General features: G+C 52.4%; 1 protein-coding gene across 4 annotated transcripts in view; it reads right to left on the bottom strand.

Annotated features, from left to right (window-relative positions):
• Window positions 1–6423: 6423 nt before the first annotated feature.
• The window catches only part of Pebp4 (phosphatidylethanolamine binding protein 4), a 174016-nt gene continuing 153287 nt past the window's right edge, over window positions 6424–27152 (bottom strand). For all 4 annotated transcript variants that reach the window (XM_048330431.1, XM_048330433.1, XM_048330430.1 and 1 more), the window contains 3 exons: window positions 19168–19213; window positions 16692–16805; window positions 6424–6666 (listed from right to left, as the gene is read on the bottom strand). In XM_048330431.1, the coding sequence (XP_048186388.1) occupies window positions 6572–6666; window positions 16692–16805; window positions 19168–19213 (255 nt within the window). In that variant the 3' untranslated portion in view covers window positions 6424–6571. The remainder of the gene's footprint in view (window positions 6667–16691; window positions 16806–19167; window positions 19214–27152) is intronic.

Genomic DNA, 27152 nt, shown 5'->3' with positions numbered 1-27152 from the left:
GAGTGTCTGGCGGATGCGTGCACCATGTGATTTTGTGTGGGCTGCTGTATTTACAGTATGTGCAGGTTGCGTACAGTAGAGGTGTGTGCGGATGTGAGAGTGTACGCTTGTGGATGTGTGGATGGGCGGGGGGCATGGCTCGCGGAGAGCAGGAAAGACACGTGCGTTCTAGACCACAGTGGTCACTGTCCAGCCAGGCAAAGGCTGAACTGCAGGTCTTGTCCATCGATTGGGGCTTGAAGGCAGGCTAGGAAGTGCAGGTCTTAGTGTGGATGTCCACAGGAGAGCTGGCCAGGGCTCAGAGGCTGTTTGGTGCTCAGAGGTTCTCCGGTTTCCAGCCTCTCTCCTCCTCACAGACGTCTGTATCCCATCCCAGCTTCTGTGCTCACCTCCTCTTTCCGCTCCCCTTGGGACCAATTCTCAGGGGCCTCCCAATCACACAACCTGATTGTCTTGGTCCCTTTCTTTTGCTGTACAAGAAGAATTTTGAGCTAGGCACTGGTGGCTCACACCTGTAATCCTAGTTCTTCAGGAGGCTGAGGTCTGAGGACAGCAGTTCAAAGCCAACCCAGAGGAGATAATTCTATTATTTCCAATTAATTTCCCTCCTCCTCAAAAAAAGAGCTGGAAATGGAGGTGTCATAACGTCATAAAGCACCAGCCCTGAGCAAAAAAAGCCAAGTGAGAGCACAAGGCCTGCCTGAATTCAAGACCCAATATGGACACACACACACACACACACACACACGTACACATACATAACCAACCAACCAACAAAAACAAAACAGAAGAAAAGTCTCCAGGAAGCAGAGATGCTCTGGATAGAAACCCATTTCTTTGGCCGTGCCTGCCATGCCCAGCACAGGGCTGCGCCTCTGTCAAGCCTGAAGAACGGCTTCACAACCACCGTCAGTCATAAAGTGGGAAAGCTCTGCTCTCCTGAGGGTGACATGAAAGTGCACCGAGCCCGTTTCTGTCTGTGTGGGCATGGGTTGGACCTGGCAAGGAGAGGGTATTCGGGCTCTTAGGCTACTGCTCAGGCCCTACAGGAAGTGTGCTCTGCCGGATTACCTGCTGGTATCATGAGACCGGAGATGAACGTGAGACTCTCTGGCCTCGCTGGCTGCCTTTCTGACAGGCCCAGCCTCCTTCCTTTTACGTTTCTACCTCTGCCCAGCTGACTGCTGCTGCTGATGGGACAGAAGGCAGCTTGTGTCCGTGCCCTGCACTCGGTCCTCAAGTGCAGACTCGTGGCCTGTGGGCTCCTCTGTGCCTGGATTCCGATTCCTTAGGCTTGGATCTGGGGCAGATGAGCAAGTGACTTCCCTGTAGTTCTCAGCTCCCCACATTTGTGACCTGAACTTCAATCTGGTTTGCCCACTAGGGTTTTCTGGCTTCTGCAGCCAATGTACCGGCTCTTTTTCCTTCCTTGCTTCCTTCCTTCCTTCCTTCCTTCCTTCCTTCCTTCCTTCCTTCCTTCCTTCCTTCCTTCCTTCCGTGTGTGTGTGTGTGTGTGTGTGTGTGTATGCGTACAGACCTCACATGACTCTCAGCAGCTCTTGGGGGTGTAGGGGAAGTTAATCAGCAGGCACTATTATCAGGCTAGCTAGCAAGGTGGGGCGAGAGGCCCACAGAGGTCCTGGCGGGTACGCAGACCCCAGCCCCACTCCTGCCAAGAGGATCAGATTCTTGGGAAGGCTGGGGGGAGGAATGAAGCATGCTGAGTGAGGGGCTTTGTCTTTATAGGGAAATGCTTGCTAGTTGCTAAGGAACTGGGTGTCTTTCCTGATCCAAGCCTTCCAATGTTTTGCTTGGCTTGGGAGGGGGATTCTGGGACGGGGCTTGAGGCTCCCTTGGCAGTTGGTCCTATCCCTGGGGCTGCTGAGGCTCTGATGGGTCTCCTGGGAAAGACACTCCTGTGGGAGAGGTGCTTCCTTCAGCAGAGCTGAGGAGAGCAGGTGAGGCGGAGGCAGGGAAGGAGAGGAAAGCATACATCTGCTGAACAGCCCGCAGGCCAGGCCATGTGCTCAGGCATCTCCACTGCTAATCTCACCTAAGCATTGTAACCTATGCCTTGGGAGGAAGGCATTTATTTCCATTATACTGTTTATTTCACTCGAAATGGGCCTGAAACAGTTCAGTAAGATGTTCAAGGTCACTAGGCTGCCAAGTGGTAGATATTCCATGTGACTTGAGGACTCTTTGGTGAGAAAATGTGTGCTTTAGAAATATGCTACCAGCCATGCGTGGTGGTGCATGCCTGTAATCGACTCAGGAGATGGAGACAGGAGGATTAGGCTCAAAGACAATTCCAGCCAGTTATCAAGCGCTTATCTCTATAACAAGCTGAGTGTAATGATGCATATCTGTAATCTCAACTACTTGAGAAGAGGAGGAGGGTTTCTTTTGGTCAGTTGTGGGGCTTGAACTCAGGGCTTGGGCAGTGGCCCTGAGCCTCTTTGTGTTCAAGGCTAGTGCTCTACCAACTTGAGCCACAGCACCACTTCCAAGGATGATGATTTCCATCCAAAGCTAGTTGTGAGAAAAAGCGTGAGACGCTGTCTAAAAAAAAAAAAAAAATTAAAAATGAGAGAACTTGGAAGTCTATGGCTCAAGTAGCACAGTGCTTGATTAGTAAAATGAGGTCATAGGTTCATTCCCCAGTTCATTCCTAACCAACTGATTGCCAGAACAAAACATCTACATTAAATTTTCTTCCTATCCCAAGGCTGCTCAGTCCTAACACCTGGACCCATTGCCATCCGTGCTAACCACCATCACCACCATCGCCATTACTCCTACCACACCAATCTACCATCTCCACCATTATCGTCGCCTTTGCCTCTTCCTTGGTGGCTTTCTCTCCATTTCCACCTTTCTTCCTAAAGTAGCACGCAGGTGTGTGTCGGGGTGGGGGGAGGGGGGAGGTGGGAAGAGTGAGTCTGTGGGCTGAGCTGGTGGCCCCAGGTAGCTGTTGACACTGGGCTAACCAAAGCTCTAGCCTTCTACAGAAGTCATACCTGGTCCAGGATGGCTAAAACTTTAAAATCCCCAATGCTCCGCCTTCCCTCTTTGTCCCAGGCCAGCTCCTGAATAAATAAGAGACCTGACTTGTATTTTTATATTGCCCAGAGAGTCACATTAGCGTGTTGTTTACCTCTAAATACTAGTCAGAGGATTTGAGTTTACATCAGATTCCAGCACTACTGCTTAGTAAGCAGGGGATTCATTCCTTAGACTTAAGGGAATCTGTTGCCTTCCTTATCTCTATAGGGAAACCCCTCCTCAGTCTGCATCAGTAGGTTATTGTGACAATTCAATGAGCGAAGAGGTATGAAGAACCAGGTAGACTGTGAATTGGAGTGGGATATATTAAGTGATACGCAAAACTTTGACAGTGCCTGGTAAGGGGAAAGTTCTTGACAAATGGAATTAGATAATGACGATAAAATGTCACTCTTCTTCCTCCTCCCCCTTCTGCTTTTGCTCCTCCTCCTCCTCCTCCTCCTCCTTCTCCTCCTCCTCCTCCTCCTCCTCCTCTTCTTCCTTCTCCTCCTCCTCTTCTTCCTTCTCCTTCTTTTATGGGCTGGGACTGGAACTTGAACTCAGAGCCTGAGCACTGCCCCTTAGCTATTTTGGTCAAGGTTGGTGTTGAGCCACACAGCTCTACTTCTGGCTTTCTGGTGGTTAACTGGAGATAAGTCTCATGGATTTTCTTGCCTGGGCAGACTTTTGGGATGCTCAGATCTCAGCCTACTGAGACTCCAGGGCCTGGCAAAAATATCACTCTTCTTTTTCCTTGAGCAGGGGTCACAATACTCCTTTGTGTTTTTCTTGGCTGCTTCATTAGGGATCTCAAAGCAATTTACATGTTCATTTTGTCTCCTCTTGGAGGTGGTAGTGAAAACAGAAGGAGCAAGGGACCCAAAGGACTCAGCAGGTTAAAAAGTAGTCGAGTGGGTCCCCCAGTTCTCCTCCTGGCCCTCCTCCCTCTGACCCAGGCTGTCCTTTGCCGTGATTTCCAGGGGTGGCCTGACTTCAGACTAGAGCTAGGCCAGCTGTGGGGTTTTTCCCCCCCACTTTTGGGGTCCAGGTCTCTCCTGCAACTAAACTCAAAGCTCCAAACACCAATGCAAAAGAAGGGGTGGTGGTGGTAGGAAAAGCAAGCAAGCTGATAATTTCCTCGAAGGATAAACATCCGATTTTTTTCCCCTACTCAAAATAAACACGCTAGCCACAAGGAATTAAAAGCAGAAGAGGGGAGGATGTGTCTGGAATCGGGGGTGTTTTAAGCAAGCTGACCTTCTATTTATCCTGGCACCGGGTACCAGCCGGAGCTGCCAATTACACGGCACACTGGGTGGGGTGTGGGCAGTGGAGGAAAGTCCCAGGGGATAGGGGACCCAAAAAGTTTCTTCCAAGGCTGCCTTCCATGACAGTGTAAATGGACCCTTTCTTTTGCTTCTTCTCTGAGGTCTGCTCGCAGGCTTTCCCGGTGGGATGGAAGGAGTGGGGGTTCCTTTTGGTCCTGGGCTGGCAATCAATGCCCCTCTAGACGTTTGCTTCTCATATTCGAGATAATACTTGGATCTTAAAGCATGTTGCACACTCAAGTCGCCAATGAGAGTCTCTTTGGCTTACTAACTCTTGGGGGGAGACTAAGTTGTGGGATGGCAGGGAAGGGAGGAAGGGGTTCAGAAGGCGAGAGTGGAAAGAGAAGCTGTGGCTTAAACTCTGCAGAGGGTCAGCGACGGATGTCTCTGGGTGGGAATCCCTGGGTGGGAAAATAAAAAGGGGCACAGAGAAGTTTGTGGGGCTTAGATGCCAATACAAAATGAGATTCCTCCCAGCTCTCTGTGTGTGTACACGCATGTGCGTGCATGCTCACATGCGCGTGCATGCTTGAGCTCACGGCGTGTGCACTGTCTCTTAGTTTTTTGTTTTTTTTTTTCCTGTTCAAGATTTGGTACCACGTGAGCCACGGCAGCACCACTTCTAGATTTTTCTTTCTTTTTTGGTGGTTCATTGGAGATAGGAGTCTGGTGAGCTTTCCTGGTCAGGCCAGGTGCAAATCATGATCCTTAGGTCTCAGTCTCTACAGATGTGAGTGCCTGGCTCCTTGACAGCTTTTATTCCCCCCCCCCTGAGTTTTTTAAAAAGTGATATCATAAAGATGATATACACAGGAATTATAGCTACATAAGTCAGGTAAAGAGTACATTTCTTTTTGGACAATGTTGCCCCCTTCTCTTGCTTTATCCCCGTTTTCCCCTCCCGTCCCCACCCACAATCTGTGTAGCTCATGTTCCGCACGGTGTCTAGTGAGGACCACGGCTGCATTTGTTCACTCTTTGTCCCTCCATGTCTGTGTCCCTCCATTTCTGTGTCAGATAGACAAGCAAACAAGACTAAAAGAAAACAAAAATGACAACCAAGAAACAAACAAACAAAAACCCCTCTTGTTTCCATTTCCTGGAGTTCATTTGGATAACTATTTTCAGAGGTGCACAAGCACGGCGCCTTTGTGTTCCTCCGCTCCGAGTGGCCTCCTTCGGTCTCACGGTGTGTGAACGCCTAGAGTCCTGCATAACTTACCATGTCCCAGTGTCCCTTACAGCTTTTTAAAAGCACCCATCTGCTGGGATGCCTATTTCTTTTCCAGTCTATTGACTGTCTAATGATTTCTCATTGCTGTTTAGGATACAATCCAAAACAGACAGAGCATGGCGTGACTGTTGCCCACCTATCTATCCTATAATGTTTTCATCCTTGCGTATACTTCATTGCAGACTCCACCACTGGCCTTTCCTTTCCTGGAAGATGCCCCTCATGCCTTCACCAGCCAGGGAAGCTTGGCAGAGCTTTGGGGGTGCTCTCTACCCTTGTCTCTGCTCACGGAGTTAACCGTTGTCCTGCTCTGCAGCCCTGACACGAAACATCACTTCTAAGAGGTCTTGCCTGAACCTTCAATTCCCATTAGAAATCAGGCCCCCTCTAGCCCCTCAAGCACGGGTATCGGTTTGTTGGTAAGCTATACATCTCTTCCTACTGTACAGGAAGCTCCACGAGTCCCTATATTGGATGCCGTCTGCCCTGTTCACCCATGCTGGCCCAGAATGGGTGTGAGACTATTCACTGCCTGCCTGCTGTGAATGTCAGAGCCAGGAAGACCTTAGGTGACAAATCAATGGTCCTTGAATGCTTCTTTCTACCTTGATTTCACAGCCGAGGAGACAGAGCCTTAGGAAGGACGAACAACTTGTCAGTTTAGGCCTAGAGCTTTCCACCGCCTTGCTGTCTGACCAGCCCTCAGCCCCATCCGTTTGCATTTATAAGAAACACCCAAATCCCAGGGCTGGATGTTGGCTGATTCCTCCTTGCGGAAGGAAGACGGGTTAGGAAGCAAAACACCAAGACTTGGATGATATTATTTTTAATTTGGAAGAGAAGGGGTGCCTACCGAGAGGGTGTTCCATCCCCAGACCGATGGGTGACGTGGACGCACACCTGGGGTGTCCCCCAAACAGTTATCTCTGCTTGTCCTTCTTGGACTGCACGATGCCGCCTCCTGTTACAATTCCTGAACATTCTGGGTCTTGAACTGGGTGCTTGCTACAGGCTCCTTCAGCTGGTAGCGGGTCACAAAGCTGTCCATTTTCCAGGAGCCTGGGAGAAGGGATAGAACACAGGGAGGCCGTGAGACAGAACTCGTTCTTGAGAACTGGAAGAGGCCTGGCAGGGGACAGCAGGCGACGACTTAGGCCATTGGACTGTGCCTCTTAGCTACTGGTTAGTGGTGGCCCGGGGATGCTCACACAGCCCTCAAGAAGTGGCAGAGGGTTAGGTGCCTGCTTGGGCCATCTTGAGCCTCCTTCTCCAGGGCTCTTTATTTAGCACTTTTGTTTTTATACCTAGGCCGAAAGGAAATGCCAGTCAGTAAACATTTGGCCCTGTCTGCCCCCTACCCTTCTCCCTACAGATCTCCTGACCTGTCATGGCTGAGGACCCGCGACACCTGCTCATCTTGGCTTCTGGGGCTGTGATTGGTGGGGAAATCTATGCTCCACCCACAGACTTCTCCTCTGGACTCCCACTGACCCCTGCCATAGAGCTTCTTCCCCCAGGTGGAGGGAGAGGGGGCAGCCCTTGGATCCTGGAGGAGAAGGGAGAGAGGGAGGCTGGACCTGGAGAAGGCCAGTCACTGTACAGACTGGAGGGGACCTCAGAGGGGAGCCACCCCAATCAGGGTACATCCGGGGCAAGTATGGACACGTAGGGTAAGCGAGGCCCAGCCCTGGGCACTGGGGAAAGGCTGAGGAAAGTGGTCAGAGGCATTTTCCCACGCTCTTGTTTCCCAAACCCTGAGCCTCAGGCGCTCCGCCATGGCGGTTGCCAGGAAAATAAAGGAAGCCCTGGTTAAGTTTGGCTATCAGATAAGCAGCAAATGGCTGGTTGTGCAAGTGTATCCCACCTGTTGCGTGGAGCGTACCTACTACATTTTTATGTTTCGGTTTTTGCGGTTCATCTGGAATTTAAGTGTAACTGGAAGGCACACGTGTCCTGCAGGTTCTTGCGCTTTGGGGGTTTGCTTGCCCTTTATTTGTAAGTCTAGCAAAGGGGTGGAGGAAGCTCTTGGGGAAGGCCTGGAGCAGGGTAGTGGAGAGCAGTCATTTAGTCATTTATTTTCCATTTTATTCTCCTCCCCATCCCCTTTGCTTTTTCTTTACTGTGGAGGGCGGAACCCCAGGGCCTCACACGTGCTAGGCCCACACTCTGCTGCTAAAGCCACACCCCCAGACCATTTTGAGGATCTGTGTCTTAGGCCGAGGGGCGGGGGGCGGGGGGAGGGGCTCTAACTCTTGCTTCCTCTGCCTTAGCCTCTTGAGTAGCTGGGATTACAGGCATCCATTCCTAGCCAAGACCAAGACAGATAGGGTGAAAAGGAGCTAAGAGCCTAGAAGTTTTCTTAGACTCACCTAAGATTCACAGGCTGCTGTGTGTACACCCCCGTGGGTGTACATAAAAAGGGAGAAACTGAGTCTTTCTTAGCATTCCTCTCTCATCCCCAACTCCCCCCCCCCCGCCCTCCCCGCCGCCCAGGGTGATTGGCATGGCAAAGACATGCCAAAGGATAGAACCAATTATTTATTTATTTAGGTGCTGGTACTGGGGCTTGTCCTCAGGGCCTGGACCAATGCTATCCCTGAGCTTTCTTTGCTCAAGGCTAGCACTCTACCACTTGAGAGACAGCTCTGTTTCCAGCTCTTTGGTCGTTAATTGATTATAAGAGTCTCAGGGACTTTCCTACCTGGGCTAGCTTTGAACTGAGATCCTCAGCTCTCAGCGTCCTGAGTAGCTAGGATTAGAGGCGGGAGCCATTGGTACTTAGCTAGGCCAGGACGATTTTATTTTATTTTATTTTATTTGGCCAGTCCTGGGCCTTGGACTCAGGGCCTGAGCACTGTCCCTGGCTTCCTTTTTTCTGCCACTTGAGCCACAGCGCCACTTCTGGCTGTTTTCTAGGTATGTGGTGCTGGAGAATCGAACCCAGGGCTTCTTGTATATGAGGCGAGCTTTCTTGCCACTAGGCCATATCCCCAGCCCCATACCAGGATGATTTTAATCTCAGACTCCAGCAGTGACAAGCACAGGACAATAGTACTCCCCTGTAGGATCCCCTGTGTACCAGGCCGTGCTCCAGGAACAGTGCACACACGAACACTCGTTAAGGTGGGGAACCCTGAGTACCCGAAACCCACAGAGGGGACAGCAGAGGAGCATCCAGAATGAGGTTCTAGTGAGGAAGCTCTTAGAGGGCACCGACGAGGGCGAGGCCCCTTGACATGCCCTCAGTACTGCCTGACCCAGCGGCCGTGGGCTTGGCCAGGCCTTGAGAGCCACAGAGGGAGGGCTTGCAGGAGGCGACGTGGCCCAGGTGCTGAGAACTTGACCTCAGAGGCTAGCTGCGCTAGGTACTTCCATGACGTGGTTCTGTGTCCTTTCTGGTGCCCTTTCTAGATGCTGGGCCTAACCACAACCTCTGTAGCCCAGGATCTGGGCTGGTTGGGAAAGAATTCAGGTATCATGACCCCATGTGTATGCATGTATATGCACTGCAGTGTGTGTGTGTGTGTGTGTGTGTGTGTGCATGCCTGTGCAAGAGATCATGGTGAATTGGTGCATGGCACACCCAAGGGGACAAGGTGGCCTTCCCCATCGAGGAGGGGGAGGGCAGGAAGGAACCTGAGTGACAAGGAAGGAATTGAAACCCATCACGAGATCAGGGCAGGCGGGTGGAAAGAAATCCCCTGTGCCCTGAATGAGCCCTCATTTGCCAGACAGCTAGGCCTCCCCGAGCCTCAAGCTCTTTCTCAGCCCCATTTCCACCCGTCTTGTGGTTCTCAGCAACTTGGGCAGCTGCTGCACCCAGTCAGGGCCCTAGCGTCCGGCCGCCTCCTTCTCTGGCTCATTCAGGATTCCTTACACACCCCCACTAATTTCCTGCCACACAGGGCAAGAGGAACTGACCCCAAGCAAGTTCTAGAAGGAAGAGGGGTGAGTCAGGCCCTCAGGGGTGTGTGGGGAGACATGAGGAGCTGTGGCTTCCGTGGTCACCACTCAGAGGAAAACCCCTTCCTGTATGGCAGTGCTGGGTCCCGGAGCTGCAGGAGGCCGTTGCCTTGCAGGAAGGGGGCGGGAGGGCTGTACCGGTAGCCAGCCAGACTCTTCCTGCCATGGGCCAGAGGATTCCAGGAGGCGGAGGCCTATGGCATCCTGGAGCCGCCTAGCAGGGGCAACACAAGAGGCCTGGCCCCTACCCTTAGAGCCAGCTGCAGCAGCCCTACCTAAAGCTCACCCCCTCATTTACTGGTCAGTGCTGAGGTTAGAGGAGCTAGGGTGAAGTTTTGGGGGAGGGGGTGGTGAAGGGAGAGTTAGGAAAGCTCGTCTAAAGGCTGGGGGGTTCGGAGCCACGCCGTGCGCCTGAGCTGCCGAGCAGGACAGTGTGTGAACAGTTCTCCGAGTTAGAAATAGCCCGGGAACTCGTGTTGACCTTCACTCTCCACCTTCAGGCCCCAAAGCGATGGAGTTGGCTTAGCACGGTTTGGAGGTGGCTATTATATGCTGGTGGCCAGCTTTGTTGGGTCTGTTAGGGCTAAACAGGAAAGTGATGCTCTAACTAGTCTAGTCCTGACCCCCTTGCGGGGCTGAGGAAAATGGGGTGACGGGTTGTAGAGTATGTGCTGTGAGCAGAGGGAGCGGGGCCTGCCGAGGCCTCTGTCAGGAACGGGAGGTGGCAGCTTCTTCATCCAATCTCACGCTTGTCCTCCATGAATTCCTGTGTGTGTGTGTGTGTGTGCGCGTGTGCCAATACTGGGACTTGAACTCAGGGCCTTGTGCCCTTGCTTGGCTTTTTTGCTCAAGGCTGATGCTTGATCACTTGAGCCATACCTCTACCTCCGGCTTTTTGCGGACGGATTGGAGATTGGAGATGAGAGCATCAAATGACTTTCCCGCCTGGGCTGGCCTTGAACTGTGATCCTTGGATCTCAGCCTCCTACGTAGCTAGGATTACAGGCGTGAGCCACTGGTGCCTGGCCTCAAAGAGTTTCTGATAAAGCACAACCCCAGGTGAATTATAAACCAGTCCTTGGAAGGGAGGCCTGGGCCAGGGCACAGATGAGCGGAGTCTCTTTACTAGACTCATTCCTAGCCAGCACAGGACAGCTGCCCAGCCCCGCTCTAGCCAAGGGCCATTTCCCATCTGAATTGCTACTTGGTCCTTCCTTGCTGTCCTTGAAGTCTGTTTTTCTCTCAGTTTGGGATGAAAGGGTGGAGAGGCGGACAGAGGCAGGCCCCCATTCAGGTAGCTAGAGAGCAAGGCCCAGAGGGTTTGAACCCTTGGCAGTTAGTTGGCCTTCTGCTTTGGGCAGCTGCTGCCGTGACCCAGGTTCTGACTCTGAGCTGCCCTATGCTCTCAGACAAGAAAACGTATGGCCGACTAAGGTAGACACCCGTGGTTCCCCTGCCCCCACGCCTCCCCTGCTCTACTTTACCACTTGGCAGGTCACCGCTCCTGGTCCGGGGACAGAAGTGGCCCTGAAGAAAACAAGAGGAATCCAACTCCAACCTAATAACCGCCCCACAGAGAGCCTGGCTCTGGTCTGTAATTTGTCTGGCTCATCGGGGGCCGGCAGCAGTGATGGAACGCTGAGGCCTTTCTGCGGAGATTAATGATGTCCTGGCACTGGTAGGCGGGAGGCCCGAGCCTTTTATTTTTTGTGCCATTAAATGACATCCACAGACTTTCACTGAGGAGCTGGAAAGCCCTCGTTCCATCACATCCAATTACTCCTAGAGAGTATTTGCTGAGTGGCTGGTCCAGCCGACTCGAGAGGCTTTGGGGATGGAAGGACCACTGGGACTTTGGTCTGAGTGAGCCCCGGGGTGGGGGGTGGGGAGAGGGGGGGAGGCCGGGCCATGCCAGGGTAGCAAGGAGCTACCCTGCCTCCTCTGGAGGAGAGAGCCCAGGAGAGCTGGGCTTTTCTGCCAGCTGTGGAAGGGTGACTACTGACTGGCAGGTCTCCTTCCTCCCCTATTTGTGGCTGTGGAGGGAGAAAGTGAGAAGGGAAGGGAGCCCAAGATGCCAAGTTCACTCCCAGTAATGAGCTCCAATCGTTGGGAGTAGCAACTGCGTGCTGAAATGGGGTGCAATTTGGGGACCCTCTGTGGGCTTTCCACCATTTATCTAATATTTGCTTTGGAAGGATGATGTGTTGGCCTTACGGCGTGAAGGGATTTTAGGTAGTTTCTGGCCACAGGCGCCTGTCTGAGGGCTGCCCGGGGTTGGCCCCAGCTGGGTGGCTGTGGATGGTCCTGCCAGGTGGGTGGGACCCTTGGGAGGCAGAGGGGAGCTGCCTAGCACAAGCCTGCTCGGTGATCCTGGGCTGGGCCCTGGGGGATTCTGGGAACCTGGCCAGGTGAACCACCGTGGGAGGTCATGGGGTGGGCTGTGTTTGTGTCTGTGTGTGTGTGCCGGAGGGGGGCAGTCTGAGGATGCAGCTGCTCTGGAGACAGGGCTCCCTTCCTCTGAGGGCTCGTCCCTCCACACTTCCCCACAGCCTGCACTCCTTCCCATGCCTGCCTGGCTCCCTCCCTGCCGTGTTCCTCTCCTCACTGACTCCTGCTGCTGGTGCTACTGCCGGAGGCTCCACTGCTTCCATGCCTGTGGGCCCCCCCGCCCCCCATCCACCCAGGGGTCCTACAGGCGCCACAAGCCGTTTCTGGAGCCAGCTGCCACAAGTTAGCTGTCATCTTGTGGGGCACAGAGAGGAATTCCCTGCCTCACTCATGAGAGAGCACGAGGCCGGCTTGTGTTACTTCTGGGCAAAGTGGCTGAGGTACGGCACCACCTCGGGCTCAAGGCTGCAGGATGCAAATTGTTTCCCCGTCTGTGCCCACAGACGGGGTCCAGAAGTTTAGTGTCTGGGCCGAGGGAGGCACTGTGGGCCAGCTGGGGCGTGTGAACAGCCCTTCCCCAGGGCTCAGAACCATGAACCTGCGGATACCCATGCCTCTCGATGTTGTGGGCCCCCGTGGGCTTCACTCATGCCAGGTGGGGTGGGGATTCTGGGCCCTGTCCTGTCCACCGAGGCGGTGGGCTCAGCAAGGTGAAGGTCGGAATGTAGGGCAGGCTGGCGGAGACATGGCCTTGCCGGCTTGGGGTTGAGACAGGGAGGACGCGAAAGTAGAGAGCATCATGAGCGGGCACAGAGCTTACCGAGGCGGCTGCCTCTTCAGGTGTTGGAGGAAGCTCACAATGGAGGTACAAACTGTATGTGTGTAAATGGCTTGTGAATGTGTGTCTGTGAGACACACACACACACACACACACAGAAATGTCTGGGGTTGGTCTGGCCAGTCAAGCCTGCTCAGTTGTCTGTATTCATGTTCAGAACTCAGGTGCAAGAGCTCAGGAAGGGGACAGCAAATCAGTTCCAGGTCATTCCATGGTAGACCAGCTAGTCCAACCTGTCGTTTTGATGAGGCAGCAATAGGCCCAGAGATGTGAAGTGACTTGTTTAAGTTCTCACAATGAGGGTTTTTGTTTGTTAGTTTGCTTGCGCTGGTACTGGGACTCTCACTCAGGGTTTGGTGCTGTCCCTTGTTCCCCCCTTCAAGTCTGGAGCACTGCCACTTGAGCCACAGCTCTTTTCTCCTGATGGTTTGGTACTTAATAAGAGATGACAGTCATCCTCAGCTGGCTTTGAACCTTGATCCTCAGATCTCAGCCCCCTTCCCCCACCCCGCCCTACCCCACTGAGTAGCTAGGATTACAGGCATGAGCCACTGGTGCCCGGCTTCAGTGAGGGGTTGAATGTCCTCATCTGCTGACCCTTTCTATGCTCTTGTGCTGAGTCACAGGATAAAGAGAGATCCGAGGGCAGGTCTCACCCCTAGGCCCTGAAATGCCACCCATCACCCCCACCCCCCACCCCGGCACAGTCAAGGCAGATTCAGCTACAAGCACCTCAAGCTCTCTTCTCACTCTTTCCTGTCATTCACACACGAGTCTCTAGGGAGGGCAAGTACTCAAATAGGACTGGAACATGATTCCTAAAAGACTGGGTTTTGCCTGGTGCTGGTGGCTCACGCCTGTCATCCTAGCTACTCAGGAGGCTGAGACCTGAGGATCGCAGTTTGAAGCCGGCCTGGACTGGAAAGTCCATGGGACTCTTATCTCCAACGAACCACCAGAACGCTGGAAGTGGTGCTGTGGCTTAAAGTGGTAGAGTGCTAGCCTTGAGCAAAAGAGCTCAGGGACAGCACCCAAGCTCTGAGTTCAAGCCCCATCATCAACAAAAAGGAGAAAGGAAAAGAAAAATGGATGTCCTTCACATGTTTTTATGTTTTTTGTTTTCAGTGACTCGAACCCTGTACCACTTCGGGAGCCTGTAGGGCACTTCAGTTTCAAAACTGCTTTGCAAAAGTTCCTTCTAACTGCCCAGCTGGCTAAGTGAGCTGTCCCCAGGGATCTCCCCGTACCCAGCCTGACCTTTCCCCTTCGGTCTCTAGATACGGTTCCTGCCTGTTTACCTGGGACGTCGGAGCTGGTTATACCACACCTTCCCTCCCGGCTCCATTCCCACGGAGAGAAAATCAGACCAAGGCAAGTCCCTGGCCTGCATTCTCTGGCAAGGCCTTGTGCCCTGGCCTCCTTGAGTCAGCCCAGCCCGCGGCTCCCTGAGTCCCCAAGCATTTACGGTGTGCCAGGCCCTCAGAGCCTGGCATTGTGCAGAGACTGCCGTTTCTGCTTTTGCAATTGCCTTGGGTTCATTCATGCCAGCCCCTCAATGCCTCTAGCTTCCCCCCTCCCCCACCCCGGTTCCGGGAAACTCTTTTTCTTCAATCAAGGACTCAAATCTTCATCCACAGGGCTTAGCCCACATCCCTACCTTCTCCACTGAGCCCCAGGGTCCCAAAGATTTGATCAGCTACAAACGATCACCCCTTCCTTCTCTAGAGAGGAATTTAGGTCCGTGCGGGTTCATTGATTCACCCCGAAGTTATAGCACTAAACAGTAGAAATGCCATTTGCCTATCCTGTGTTAAAAGTACCTTTACTCCCTCCCTAGTTGAAGAGGTTATGCTGTCTGGGACAGAGGGGAACCCCTAACAACAAAAGGGGTTCCTTCAGCACGCCCCCCCCCCTCCGTCATCTTCAGTGACCTCACAGTCAAACGCATGCAAGGGAGCACTTGATGATAAGCTGCTTCGCGTTGTTACTAAATCGGTCCCCAAGTGGATGGTAAGCCCCCTGAGGACAAGGGAAAAAAAAATCCCTGGGCCCTGGGGATTGTATTTCCTCCACAGCCCATGGGGGGGGGGGCACAGCTGCATGGAAGGGCGGCCCCCCTGCCCACCCGCAACCCCCCACCCCCTGCCCCATGGCAAGGCCCGGGCCTCTGCTGAGGCTGCCATGTGGGAGCAAGTGGAGATGGCACGGGAGCCCACGGGATTCTGCCCAGATGCATGCCCACGGTCTCAAATTTTCCCGTAAACGGAAGGTGGGTCATGGGTGTGTTGTGCACTTGTAGTTCTAGCAAAGATCTCAAGAGATTGATAATGGGTTTCGGGTCCCACACATTTCCAGCGTGTCCTGGGCATTGTGATTCCCGGAGGTGAACCTGTGGTTGGATCTCTGGGGCCTCAGGACCCTGCCGTGGCGGGGTTGGGCATTCGAGGTCTCCCTTCACTGCCCTGTCACCCGCGGCTGCTCCTGGCACCAGGGAACGCTTCCCCTTTCCCCTCTCCCTCCTGTAGCAGAAAGCAAGCGTCTGGACAGGTTCCTTGGTGTGACCCTGTCTGAGTGTGATCCTGCCCAGGACAGTGGGTGTTGGGACCCTGGAATCTCACGAGGGTGGGGTACCTGAGACATTGCTTTATTTTGGTGCCAATCTTCAGGTTAGGAAGTGGCGTAGGAGACAGTACGAGTGACAATCCCTGGGCTGATGGAAGGGGCTTCCTGACATCTTTGGTAAGATGGGTACCCAGGATGCTGAAGAAACTTGTTTGGCCTGGGGGAGATACACTTTTTGCTCCTTTCTCTCTTTTGTATCTAAACTTGAAAGTGTGTCTTTGGCAAAGCTGTGAAAGAGTCTTGCAGGTTGGCAAGGGGCTGAGGGCATCCGGGGAGGGTTCATGGGTGGAAAGGTGGCACGGACTCAGTTTCTGTGCCTGGGGCCTTCTGCGATTTGGCGGTCTCTATTTGGCACCCATCTCAAGGGCTCTATCGCTCTGCCAGTACCTACTGCCTCTCTGGGCTCTGGCTCCCCTGCCTTGGGCCTCAAGCATTGGTATGTGACAATACCCGTGCTGGCTTCCCAATGGGTGGAGGTGGGTTGGGGTCACTGGGGGAGAGGAAATGGCAGCTGACACCTGCCCTCCCGTTCCTCTTGCTGACAGCCTGTGGGAGGCACCTTTTGCACCTTCCGATTGCCGCTTGTGCATTCGGCACAACCTTCTCTTTCCTCAAGCTGGGGAGGTGATGGAGTGCATAGGGATTAATTGATTTCCCATTTTCCTGAAGAGAAGTCTAAGGCTAGGGGAAGGGCGTGGCTCACCCAGGTGAGTCACCGCGGGCCTTACAGACAGAATGGAGAGGGCTAAGCCCAGCAGATTGGATTGGCCACCAGGAATCTACTGAAAATGGGTCCTTTCCAGAGTTCATGGAGGGGCTGCCCAGAGAAGCTGGTGGGAGAGGCGTGGCTGGCTGGGGACGTCTTTGCCCCACCGCTGAAGATGTCAGGGCAGACCAAGCAATTAGCCACCAATGAAGACAGACCGGCAGAGTGGCATTCCAGGGCCCTCTAGCACAGATTGGCCTCAATTACAGGGTACAATTACCTGTTGGGATGTTATGGGGTGCTGTCTGTACATGCCATGCAAAGTTTTTGGGGGGTGCTCCTTGGCCTATGGGACTTACTTCTGGGAGGAGCCCCCGTGTGAAGCCAACATCTCCTTTGGAACCCTCATTTTAGTTCACTACCAAGACACACCATCCTTTGACCCCAGTCTTTAAGACTTCTGGGTCGGGGGGTGGTCAAGGCTCTAAGTCCCCCATGAATGCACGAATCTTCAGTTTTGCCCTAGGGCCCACCTTGGCTATGGCATCAAGGATGGGAAGGCCTTACCTCTACTTGTGTTTTCTTTGGGAAGGAGAAAGATGAACTTTTCTTCTTGATGATAGAGGAAGAACTGGTAGCGGTGGAAGCCAGTGTCTACTGGCGGGTTGGGAGGAAGGTAGGCTGCAGGGCGAGAAAAGAATAGGCAGGTGGGCTCAGGGCAGAGGGGTGCTGCTTGTAGCCATCTTTAGCTGCTAAAACAACACAAAACACCCAACAAGAATCATCCCTGTCTTCTATGGTCCCCGCTGATCATCCTGGGGTTCCAGAGGAGTCTCCCCCATTGTACACTACTAGGATTACATCTTTGGTCTCTGGTGAGGGGGGTGGAGGTCGAGGGGAAAGGCTCCAGGCTAACATGAAGGTCTAAGGTGCTGGCATGGTTCCCAGGACTTTCTGGGCCAACGGGTGTTGGTGTTGTCCTGTTTTTGCTTTAGTCTATCCTGCTGTGTTTCCTGTCTCAAGAGAAACCTATCTTCCCTTGTGAGTGTGTTTGGCTGTGGGTTTTTATTTATTTTTTCAGCATTTCCTTATGAACTCAATCCCCAAAGAAGCCAGTTTCTTGGCTGGGTTTGGAAGGTCTGGAAGTGGTTATGGGAGTGGGTGGAACTGGGTTCAAAGGTTTGATCACAGGCCCTGTAGGAGTTGGGAGCTTAGGGCCTTGAGACGCTCATCTCCCTCCCCTTTACTCTTCCTCCATACTGGATTTTGTTTGGGGGCGGGGGGAATGGAGTGGAGACATCACTCACTCTTCCTCCCAAAGTGTACTGAAGAACCCATGGTTTTGCTGGCCCCTTTGGGGGTCTTCCAAGGTGGGTCTCTTTCCAAGAGTGCTTTGCTCCCTCCCACTCCCTTCCCCTCTCTCCATCTCTCCAGCAGGCTGGAGTCAAGAATCTTCCCAGGTTGGGTTTGGAAGGAGTGTTTTCAATGAGGCAGTGGGTGGGTGGGAGGGAGCACGGGTGGGTATCTCTTGGTTGTTCTGTTCCCCTCCTCCTTTCTTCTCCTGATCTTTAAACAAAAGAGCAATCAACTGTTTGGCACTGCTAAAAGTGTTCTTTACAGTGCACTTCCGGCCACGAGGCCTACAGCGTGCCAGCAGCGGGGGAATTCCTGACTCTTCATCTTTCCCATCGATGGTGTGTGTGTGTGTGTGCGTGTGTGTGTATCTGAGGGTTTACAAAGGGACCCGTTTGCTCTGGGTTGTTTTGGAGAGACTGGCTTGGTGTGTGTAAGTTTGGAGAAATCAGTGTTTCTTTTCTAATACTCCCAGTGCTGAATGCCCTGGCACTGGGAGCTGTGTGTGCACAAGTGTGTCAAGGGCAACTTCCCCTTAGTGCGTGGAACACTGGGGTTGCTGAGGACCCTCGAGGTGGGCATCTTCCACACTGCCAAGGACAAGATTCTGTGTGGACAGACCAGAGGTTGGTTCCTCTAGTCCGAGGGTGTTTCATCCATTGGGGATTCATCCCCGGGGGAGCTGGAGACTTTACCCCGTCACTAGGGCTTTGCTTAGAATCACTTTCCTGGTTGTCGGTGTCTCTCTAACCCTAGCCGAGATCTGATGATTGTGGTCCAAAGCCAGTTTGTGTAGGAAAGTCTGTGAGAATCTTCCCTCCAATTAACCATAAAAAAGCCGGAAGTGGAAGTGTGTTTCAAGTGGTCTCAAGTGGTAGAGTGCCAGCCTTGAGTGGAAAAAGCTAAGGGACGGCTCTCAGGCACTTAGGTCAAGCCCCAATCCTGGCATGCACACCAAAAGAACCATCGGGGCAAGGAAGAAGGGGTTCCCACCCATTGAGCCACTTGTTTGACCAGACCCTGGGTTAGGTGCACCACCTTCGCTTACAACTGTTTCCACTTTCTGGATGAGGAAACTGAGGCTCTGGGAGGTGAGACCAGGGCCCCAGGAGCCTGAGCCCGCGCCACTTCACAGACTGAGATATGGCTGTACTTAGACCCTTGTGTGCAGCGAGCTCACCACCTGAGCAGTCCCTTCCCAGGGAGCTGGAGCACACCTTGGGGATGGGGGAGGGGGAGGGAATGGGAGTGAGAGGGTGCTGGGAGGGGGAGAGGGCCTTGAAAGTTACAAGCACTCCCCAGTCCTACAGGCCCCTGTGATCAGACCCCAGCTAGCTCTGTCCCTTCCTCACCCTGTGACATAGGGCAGGCCTACTGGCCCCCAGTTTCATTCTCTTTAAAAGATGACTTGGAAGTGGCGCTGTGGCTCAAAGTGGTAGAGCACTAGCGTTGAGCTGAAGAGCTCAGGGACAGTGCCCAGGCCCAGAGTTCAAGCCCCACAACATACGTATGTATGTATGTATGTATGTATGTATGTATGTATGTATGTATGTATATGAATGACTTGGATGTCAACTGCCTCGCAAAGCAGTTGTGGAAATGACATCCGGCTCTACAGGTGGCCTCAAGAGCTGGTGTTTACACATTATAAAGTAGCTCCCACATCAACAGATGACCTGCCCTTACTTACCTGTTAACTCCTGGCCCTGGACCCTTCCTTTCTTTATGTCACTGCCCTGAAACGAGAGACGGGCAAGGCTTGGGTTACCCTTGGGACAGTGAAGGATGATCTCCCCCCCATTCTTCGGTCCCCCAGCTCTGCTAAGCTGCCTCACCCTCGAGGAGCAAGATGGAGGAGGAAGGGTATAACTGCTCTGGGGACTGGTGGAGAGGAGACAGACCGGGGCGGGGGGGGGGGTGTCCAGGGGATAGCCCTGGGGCATCTGGAAAGCCCTGATAGGATCTGTCTCCAAGGGCTGCACCCTGGGACTGGGCCCAGGACGTAAACTGCCCGTCTGGACCCTTCTCAGCCCATCTTCTCCCTGACGAGGGCCTCTCTCTCTCCCCAGCCTTCGGCACCTGAGGTCCTCTGAGCAAGCAGAGGGGCAGGGAGGGCAGCCGGGCCAGGCCTGCCCCACTCTGTAGTTCAACCCCATGGTTCAAGGGGGTTTCTTTAGCCTCAGTTTCCCTCCTCCTCTTCCTCCCTCCCCTCCTCCCCTCTGCTCAGTGTCTGTGGGATAATGAGGTGCTCCCCCGGGGGTGGGGGGGGGTGGGTGCTAATTACTGTTTGTGCAGAGCCGGGAGATGCTCAGATGAAAGGGACTGGAGCCGGGCCCCTGGGTCCGTGCCATGGCTCAGGGCCCCAGGCCATGCCAGGGAGCCCTGTGGCCCTAGGTGTGGGGTTTTATAGCCTTAATGATGGTGATTAGTGCGACTCTTAATTGATTCTGCCAACACCTAACTGTGCCCTGGCCCCTTTTCTACCCGGCCCTTCCTGGGGGCAGACCCTGCCCCTTGCCTCCTGGATGGGTTCATGGTGGGGGGGGGCGGTAGCAAGTGGAGGAGAAAGCTGGAAGTCTCACTCAAGTGATGAGGGCAGTGGGGACTAAGGATGGAAGAAAGCCAGCCCCGGCCGGCCTCCCACCCTTCCCAGAACCCCTCTGACCTCCTCATCTCTAGTTGGCACAGCCTGACTCTCTTTTTCCTCAGGCTTACTCACCAGGAGCTAGGTCCTGCTCGGTTGGGAGAAAGGGCAGGAGGCTGGAGGGACGGGTCACTTCTCCAGAGCCTTCTGTACTGGGTTTCCTCCACTCTCTTTTCTTCCCATCTTCCTATTCCAGTAGCTCTGGGGCACCCAGGGGGCTATAGATGCCCAAGCCTGCTTGGCCCTTTTCTGGGGGGGGGCGAGGGGGGGCAGGCTCTTGACTCCCCTGCTTTGGGGCCTTGCATTGTCTAGGGCTGGCATTGTGCCTGGGGCCCCGGGATGAGGATAAGAAGGTTCGGGAGCCTGGTTGCCTCTTTTCCCTTAAACTCCCGTTCTTTCCAGGCGACTAGGTCAGGAGTCCACAGGAACCTAGCAGCCACGGTCCCAAAATAGTTCTTGTGCTTACTGTGGCCCCGTGGAGGAGAAAGCTGGGGGCTGAGCCGGCCTGCGGCCCTGTGCCGGCTTCCCCTGCCTCCTCCTCTTTCCCCTCAGAGGCAGCCCAGCCAGCGGTTTGTTTAAACCAAACAATAAGCAACCCAGGTTGGCTGTTGATTTTTCAGTTCCCCACAGGCTTGGGTCCCACCCAGGGTGGTAAACAGGCCTCTCTTCTCCAAGGGTGGGGGCTGGAGCCTGCAGGGTCAGGGAGCAGCTGGTGTGGAGCCAGAGTCTCAGCCTCGTGGAAAGTCTGACTTGCAGCCTTGTTCAGGGTGGGAAGCCTCCCTTCATCCTTTTTGTTTTTTCTCTTATGGTCATGGGGCTTGAACTCTGGGCCTGGGTGCTGTCCCTGAGCTCTTCAGCGCAAGGCTAGCACTCTACTACTTGAGCCACAGCGCCACTTCCAGTTTTCTGGTGGTTAGTTGGAGATAAGAGTCTCACGGACTTTCCTGCCTGGGCTGGCTTTGAACCACCATCCTCAGGTGTCAGCTTCCTGAGTAGCTAGGATGACAGGCGTGAGCCCTGGGCGCCGGGCTTCCCCTTATCCTTTCACCCTGGGAGTGGCTTCTCGCTCATTGTGACCCTGGGGAAAGATGGCAGGCTCACAGAGGCCAGCCACCGGCCCGTTCTGCCTTCCCAGCTCCTCCTCAGCCTCTGTCTCTCTACTTGACTGAAGTTCTGAGGGCATTTAGGCTGTTCAAGCTCAGTCTTGTCCTGTGGACAGATGCTGTTCCTTGTTGGCAGGGAGGGCCAGGTAGCAGAAGGGCTTCTGTAATGAATGGACTGTGGTCTACTGGAATTGAGTTCAGGGTGGCTGCGCCTCTTTGGCTGTCAACCGTTCCTCAGGCTGGTCTTGTAGGGACTGGTCTGCTTACCATAGACTCAGCAATTGCCGTTGTAGGACACTAAATTCTACAGGATGAGAAAGTTGGGATGCAGAGACGTCAAACCAATTGTCCCAAGAGACTAGAGGCATGAGTGGGAAAAGCGAGAATGTTTGGGGAGGAAGGGTCCACGGGCCCTGGACTAGCTGGTCAACTGCTCAGGCCTTTTAGCCCACAGCTCTGCCCCGCGCCTTCCCACAGTGTCTCAGCAAGTCCGTCACTCTTCCCCTAGGCATCATTTTCGGAAGACCACTACTAAAATACAGATATTGACTGGGGATGGAGGCTCAAGTCCTGTGTGCAATCCTCAGCACTCAACCAAGCCTTAAATTGTACACAGCTAGTACCTGCAATGGATACGATTCCCTACCCCCATATATCAGCTCTCTTTAAATATCTTTGTGGGTTAAAAAAAAAAAATCTCCTGTGGGAGCTGAGTGCTGGTGGCTCATGCCTGTGATCCTAGCTACTCAGGAAACCGAGATCCGGAGAATTGTAGTTGGAGGACAGTTGGGTGGAAACGTGTACTAGACTCCATTTCCAAAAACGACCATCTCTCCATCCTCCAAAAAAGAAAGCAGGGCTGAAGGCATGATTCAAGTTGTAGAACACAAATCTAGCAAGTGCGAGGCTCTGAGTTCGAGCCTTAGAACTGCCAAAAGGGGGAAAAATAGCGTATGCAGCGTGATATCACTGTAGGAAGCTGGATGGAGATGAGTGAGGAAACTGAGAGGTGCTAGCACTGCCCAGGAGGCTGAGCCAGGGAGAGGACTTGGTGGGGGAGTTGGGTAGGGGCCCAGTGTTGGATGAATGCAGACCCCCACACCTGTTCTCTGAAAGATCCTGAAGGCAGCAAGGGATTGCTAAGACCACCCCCTGGGCAACCTCTCCTCACCTGCCCCGTCAGCTTCCAGGTGTGCTTGTACCTCTTTAAGATGGGCTGAGCACAGACCAAACCTCCTTTCCCTTCCCTTCCCTTCCTCTAGCTGAAGACAGGTTGACATTTTCCAAAAGAACTTATCTAAATGCTTCAGTTAAAAAAAGGAAATAATTATGGAAATTACAAACAGCGTAGACGCAGTTGGGTTTCTGATCCTCAGAAACATTGAAAAGGCAATTTCTCTTTCATTTCAATTTCTCTTTCATTTCTCCCTATTTCGAATTCATGATTTACCTTAAAAGTTTCATCGTGCATTAACTCCTTTCTTCCACTCCTTTCCTTAGGGTCTCAGCTAAAACACCACTTCCTAAATGAGCCTTCCTGGGCTACCCAATCAAATGTCACAGCCTACTAACACTTCCAACTCTCTTCCCGACCTTGTTTATATCCTTAAACTACAGTATCTATTTACAATCTAGGTATATACCTGGTATATTTCTAAACAATGTATCATGATATACAGATATATGTTAATCTACCCTTCCCTCGATAATGCAAACTGAGAAAGGCCACAATTATTTTTATTCTCTTCACTGCCGTAGTATCAGGACTTAGAACACGCATTGGCCCTAAAGCAAATAGCAATTACACGAAGATCCCATCCCACGTTGGTCTGAATGGCAATCATCAAGAGGACAAATAACAACAGAGGATGTGGGAGGAGTGGTCCTAGGCTGTGGGAATGTAAATTTCGTGCAGCCACTAGGGAAATCAGTATGGAGGTTTCTTAGAAAACTAAAGATAAAACTACCATGCAGTCCCAATCCGCCACTCCCAAGCGTATATCTGAAGGAACGTAAGTCTTCATACAACAGAGATACCTGTACACTCATGTCTCTAAGTTAGTGTTCACTATAGTCTAAGCTGTGTAATTAATGGATAAATGCATAAAGGAAATGTGCGTGGGTATATACCCAATAGACTATTGTTCAGCCATAAGAAAGGAATTTTGTAGAAAAATAGGTGGAATGGGAAGTTACCATGCTACGCACGTGGAATCTAGATTGTAAGAAGATGACATAAATATAAAGGGGGACTATTTGACGAGGAACCAGAGGGAAGGAGAAGGAGGAAGAAGATATTGGGGGTGAATAAGATTCAAGTATATGATATACATATATGAACGTAGAATAATGAATCATGTGAGTAGTGATTAAAAAGTAGGGAGATAAGAAAGGAATAGAGGGAGTGATACAATATGCTCAAAGATTATTATGGACTTGTTTGGAAATATCACCGTGAGATACCTTGGAACAATTAATGTACGCTAATAGAAAAGAACACAAAGAACAGGCATTGTTACATAACAGGTATCATAGTCCATTTGTGTTACAAATTCGTGGTGCAAACTACTTTGGAAGTGAAGAGGTTTATTCTGGTTCATGGTTCTGGAGGGTCAAGCTTGCCATTGATTTGGTGACCACCTTCTTGTGGGCAGAATCCCAAGATGTGTTGGAATTGCAGAGCAGGAGAAGGAAACATGCGTGTTTATACGCCCATGGTGGATTTTATAGAATGGCAGGACAGGTGACCCGGGGGGGGGGGTTGGGGTGGTGTTCATAGCGGGCATTCTGGGACCTTTTATAATCGGAGGCCTGCAGCAGGTAACTTTTTTCCTTGGCAGTGTTCTGTGGGGGCAGGGAGGCTGATTGCCATGATCTTCCTAGAGAGGGCAGGGGAGGAGTGGGAAATTGCTCCGTAGTACCCACCGGCATGCACTCAGGATTTAAGAATAGTAATCGGAGCCAGGAGCTGGGGGCCCATACCTGTGATTCTAGCTATCCAGGAGTCTGAGATCTGAGGATTGTGGTTCAAAGCCAGCCTGGGCAACAAAGTCTGTGAGACTCTTATCTCCAATGAACCACCAGAAAACCAGAAATGGTGCTGTGGTTCAAAGTGTAGAGCGCTAGCCTTGAGCAAAAAGCTTGGGGACAATGGGATAATACCCAGGCCATGAGTTCACGGCCACCCTCCCACCAACAAGAAACCCCAAAGAAACAAAAAAAACAAAGGACTTGCTTCGTTTCTTTTTGAGAACTTAGTCTTAGGGGTGTGTGTGTGTGTGTGTGTGTGTGTGTGTGTGTGTGTGTGTGTGATACTTATTTAGTCCATATTTCTAAGAAGTTTCTAGTGGTTATTCCCAAGGGCACTACCTCATGGTCTGATCTCATAAGACCCCATGCAGGGAAGGGCCAAGAGCAGGATCCTCATCCAACTAGGACTAAAGCAAAGGGGTAGGGGCGGCGTCCTGCCGTCTTTGCATGTCCTGGGTTGCACTGCACACTGTGGCATAGGGAACACTTCTCTCCCTTGCTACCTCGATGGGCAGCAGCGCTGACTGCTACTCTATGCTTCCTGTTTGTATGGGGACATCTGGTTTGTGAACACCAGTGGGTGGGAGGAAGGGGGCTTGGCTGTTGCTGGCCCCAGTAGGGGATACTGGCGGGCTGGTGTCCTCATTCCCTCGCAATTATCTACATGCAACTGCCGTCCACCTGGGCCTTTGCAAAGCCCCGGGTCTCAAGGTTGGCAGATGAGGAGCCGAGGAGCAACAACACATTTCCTATCGGGCTTGGGAGATGATTTAATCTTTTCGCTCACTTCTTTCCATTTGGATTCAATCATTTCTGCCCGAGTAGGAAGTGTCTCTTTTTTTTTTTTTTAAATTTCTGGGACAAAGCGCTCCCTTAACTTAAAAAGTAAGGCACCAAAAGATAAGCGAGGGGAGGATCAATGAGCAGAACAGCCCTTGGATAGAAAATGACAAAAACAAAACAAATACAACAACAACAATAAAAAAGAGCAAGAAAATAGAAACAGAGTCCCAGTCTCCCTGACACTGGCACTCGTCGAGAAAGCTCCTTGCTGTTTTGCACAGCTGCCTGCAAGCTGCCAAGTGGCAAAGGAGCCAGGAAAAGGCACAGCACTGGAAAGTGCTACCCCGCAATCTGTGTATTCTGCAATTAACAGAGGGGAAGCGAGTGGAAGGCCCTGACAGCTCCCAGACTCTGCGATCCCCAGGGGCCGCTGCTGCCAGGCCACCGAATGCCAGCCTGGAGAAGACCCAGCTGGGGAGATGTTGCCTGCTCCAAGAGAAAGGCTTCCATTCAGTTAATCCCACGGCCTGCTCTCCGGCCATGGGGCCTGGGGAAAGGAGGACTGGCCACTGAAGTGGGTGGTATGAGGCCCCCTAAGTAGTGGTAAGAAGGAGCCCACAGATCTGAGCCCAGTAGAAGCGGAGTGCTACCTGACCCGGGGCTGGAGGATGGCCAGTGATTTTCTTGTGCACCTGTTTCCATTAAGAAATGTCAAGATGGAAGTCTTGATGGATCCCCTCCCTGTACCATCATGGGCTCTTGGGAGGGCATGGTGAGTATCGTCACTGGGAATACAACAAGGGGTTGGCAGCAGCTTCGGCTATCTTGGCACCAGTTGGCAACAGGACTCTTGGGTTTTGAATCCAACCTTGGCTTGAAATCCGGAGTTGGTTGCTTCCCTACGTCTCCAGGTGCTAGAGTAGGGTGGAATGGGACGTGGCCTAGCAAGAATGACTGACTTCTTGCTGTTAGCTGCTTAGCCAGGGCGGTAGGACGTTCACTCAGAATTTAGCCACCCTTCATCACACTGAGATCACAGGCAAGATTTCCCAAGGCTAAGGTCAAAGCTGTCTGTGGCTCAAAGGGTGTGTGTTATTAAGCCGTATGAAGTATACATGCATGGTTCCCCAATAACTGTGTGTGTGTGTGTGTGTGTGTGTGTGTGAGAGAGAGAGAGAGAGAGAGAGAGAGAGAGAGAGAGAGAGAGAGAGAGAGAGGTCTGTGGGGTTGACCCTGAGGAAAATGACAGCTAGAGAGATTAGTAGATGAATGGATGTCAGGCCCCATGTTGGTGATGGGAATTTTTTTTATTACTTTATTTTTGACAGTCCTGGTCTTGAACTCAGCGCCTAGGCAGTGTCCCTGTTCAAGGCTAGCACTCTACCACTTGAGTCACCACACCACTTCCAGCTTTTTCTGTTTACGTGGTACTGAAGAATCAAACCCAGGGCTTCATGCATGCTAGGCAAGCACTCTACCGCTAAGCCACCTTCCCAGCCCTGGAAATATTTTTTTTAACTGTACATGTTTTGGTCTTTCCTCTTTTGTTATTGGTGATCGTACCCAGGATGTTGTGCTTGCCAGGCAAGCCCTTTTCCACTGAGCTGTATCCCAGTCCTAGAGATGGAAATATTAATGATACAGCTCATGGTATTGAGAGCTTATGGTCTAGTTGGGAAGATATATCATTAAGAAAACAACCACGCCAGATCTAAATGACTGAGGTCTCCAGGCAATGCTGAAGAGGAGCACAGATGAAAGAAAACATAACTGCTTAGGGCTGGTGATCAGAGAAGAGAGGCTATGCTTTAGGAGTTGAGGGATATGTAGGAGTTGTTTTTTTTCCCACTGGATCAGTAGGGAAGGGAAGGACAGTTTAAATTGAGAAAACGGCATAAGCAATGCCTTGGATGTGTAAGTGAGATAAAAGATTTCACAGGACCGGTCTGCCTGTCAGAGTCAGCCACCAGCGTGCGTATCTGGAAGAGACGCAAGAGAAGGCTGGTAGTGTAGGCAGGAGGTCAGGCTCAAATGTCAGGCAGTGTGTCTGATTTCTGAAAATCTCAGCTCTCCTCAAGCTGAATCCTGAGTCTACAGACCCCAGGCAAGGCCTTT

The sequence above is a fragment of the Perognathus longimembris genome, chromosome 21 (genome assembly GCF_023159225.1).
Source record: "Perognathus longimembris pacificus isolate PPM17 chromosome 21, ASM2315922v1, whole genome shotgun sequence".
NCBI lineage: Eukaryota > Metazoa > Chordata > Mammalia > Rodentia > Heteromyidae > Perognathus > Perognathus longimembris.
The sequence above is the reverse complement of the archived record's forward strand: the minus strand, read 5'-3'. Positions and strand labels throughout refer to the sequence as shown.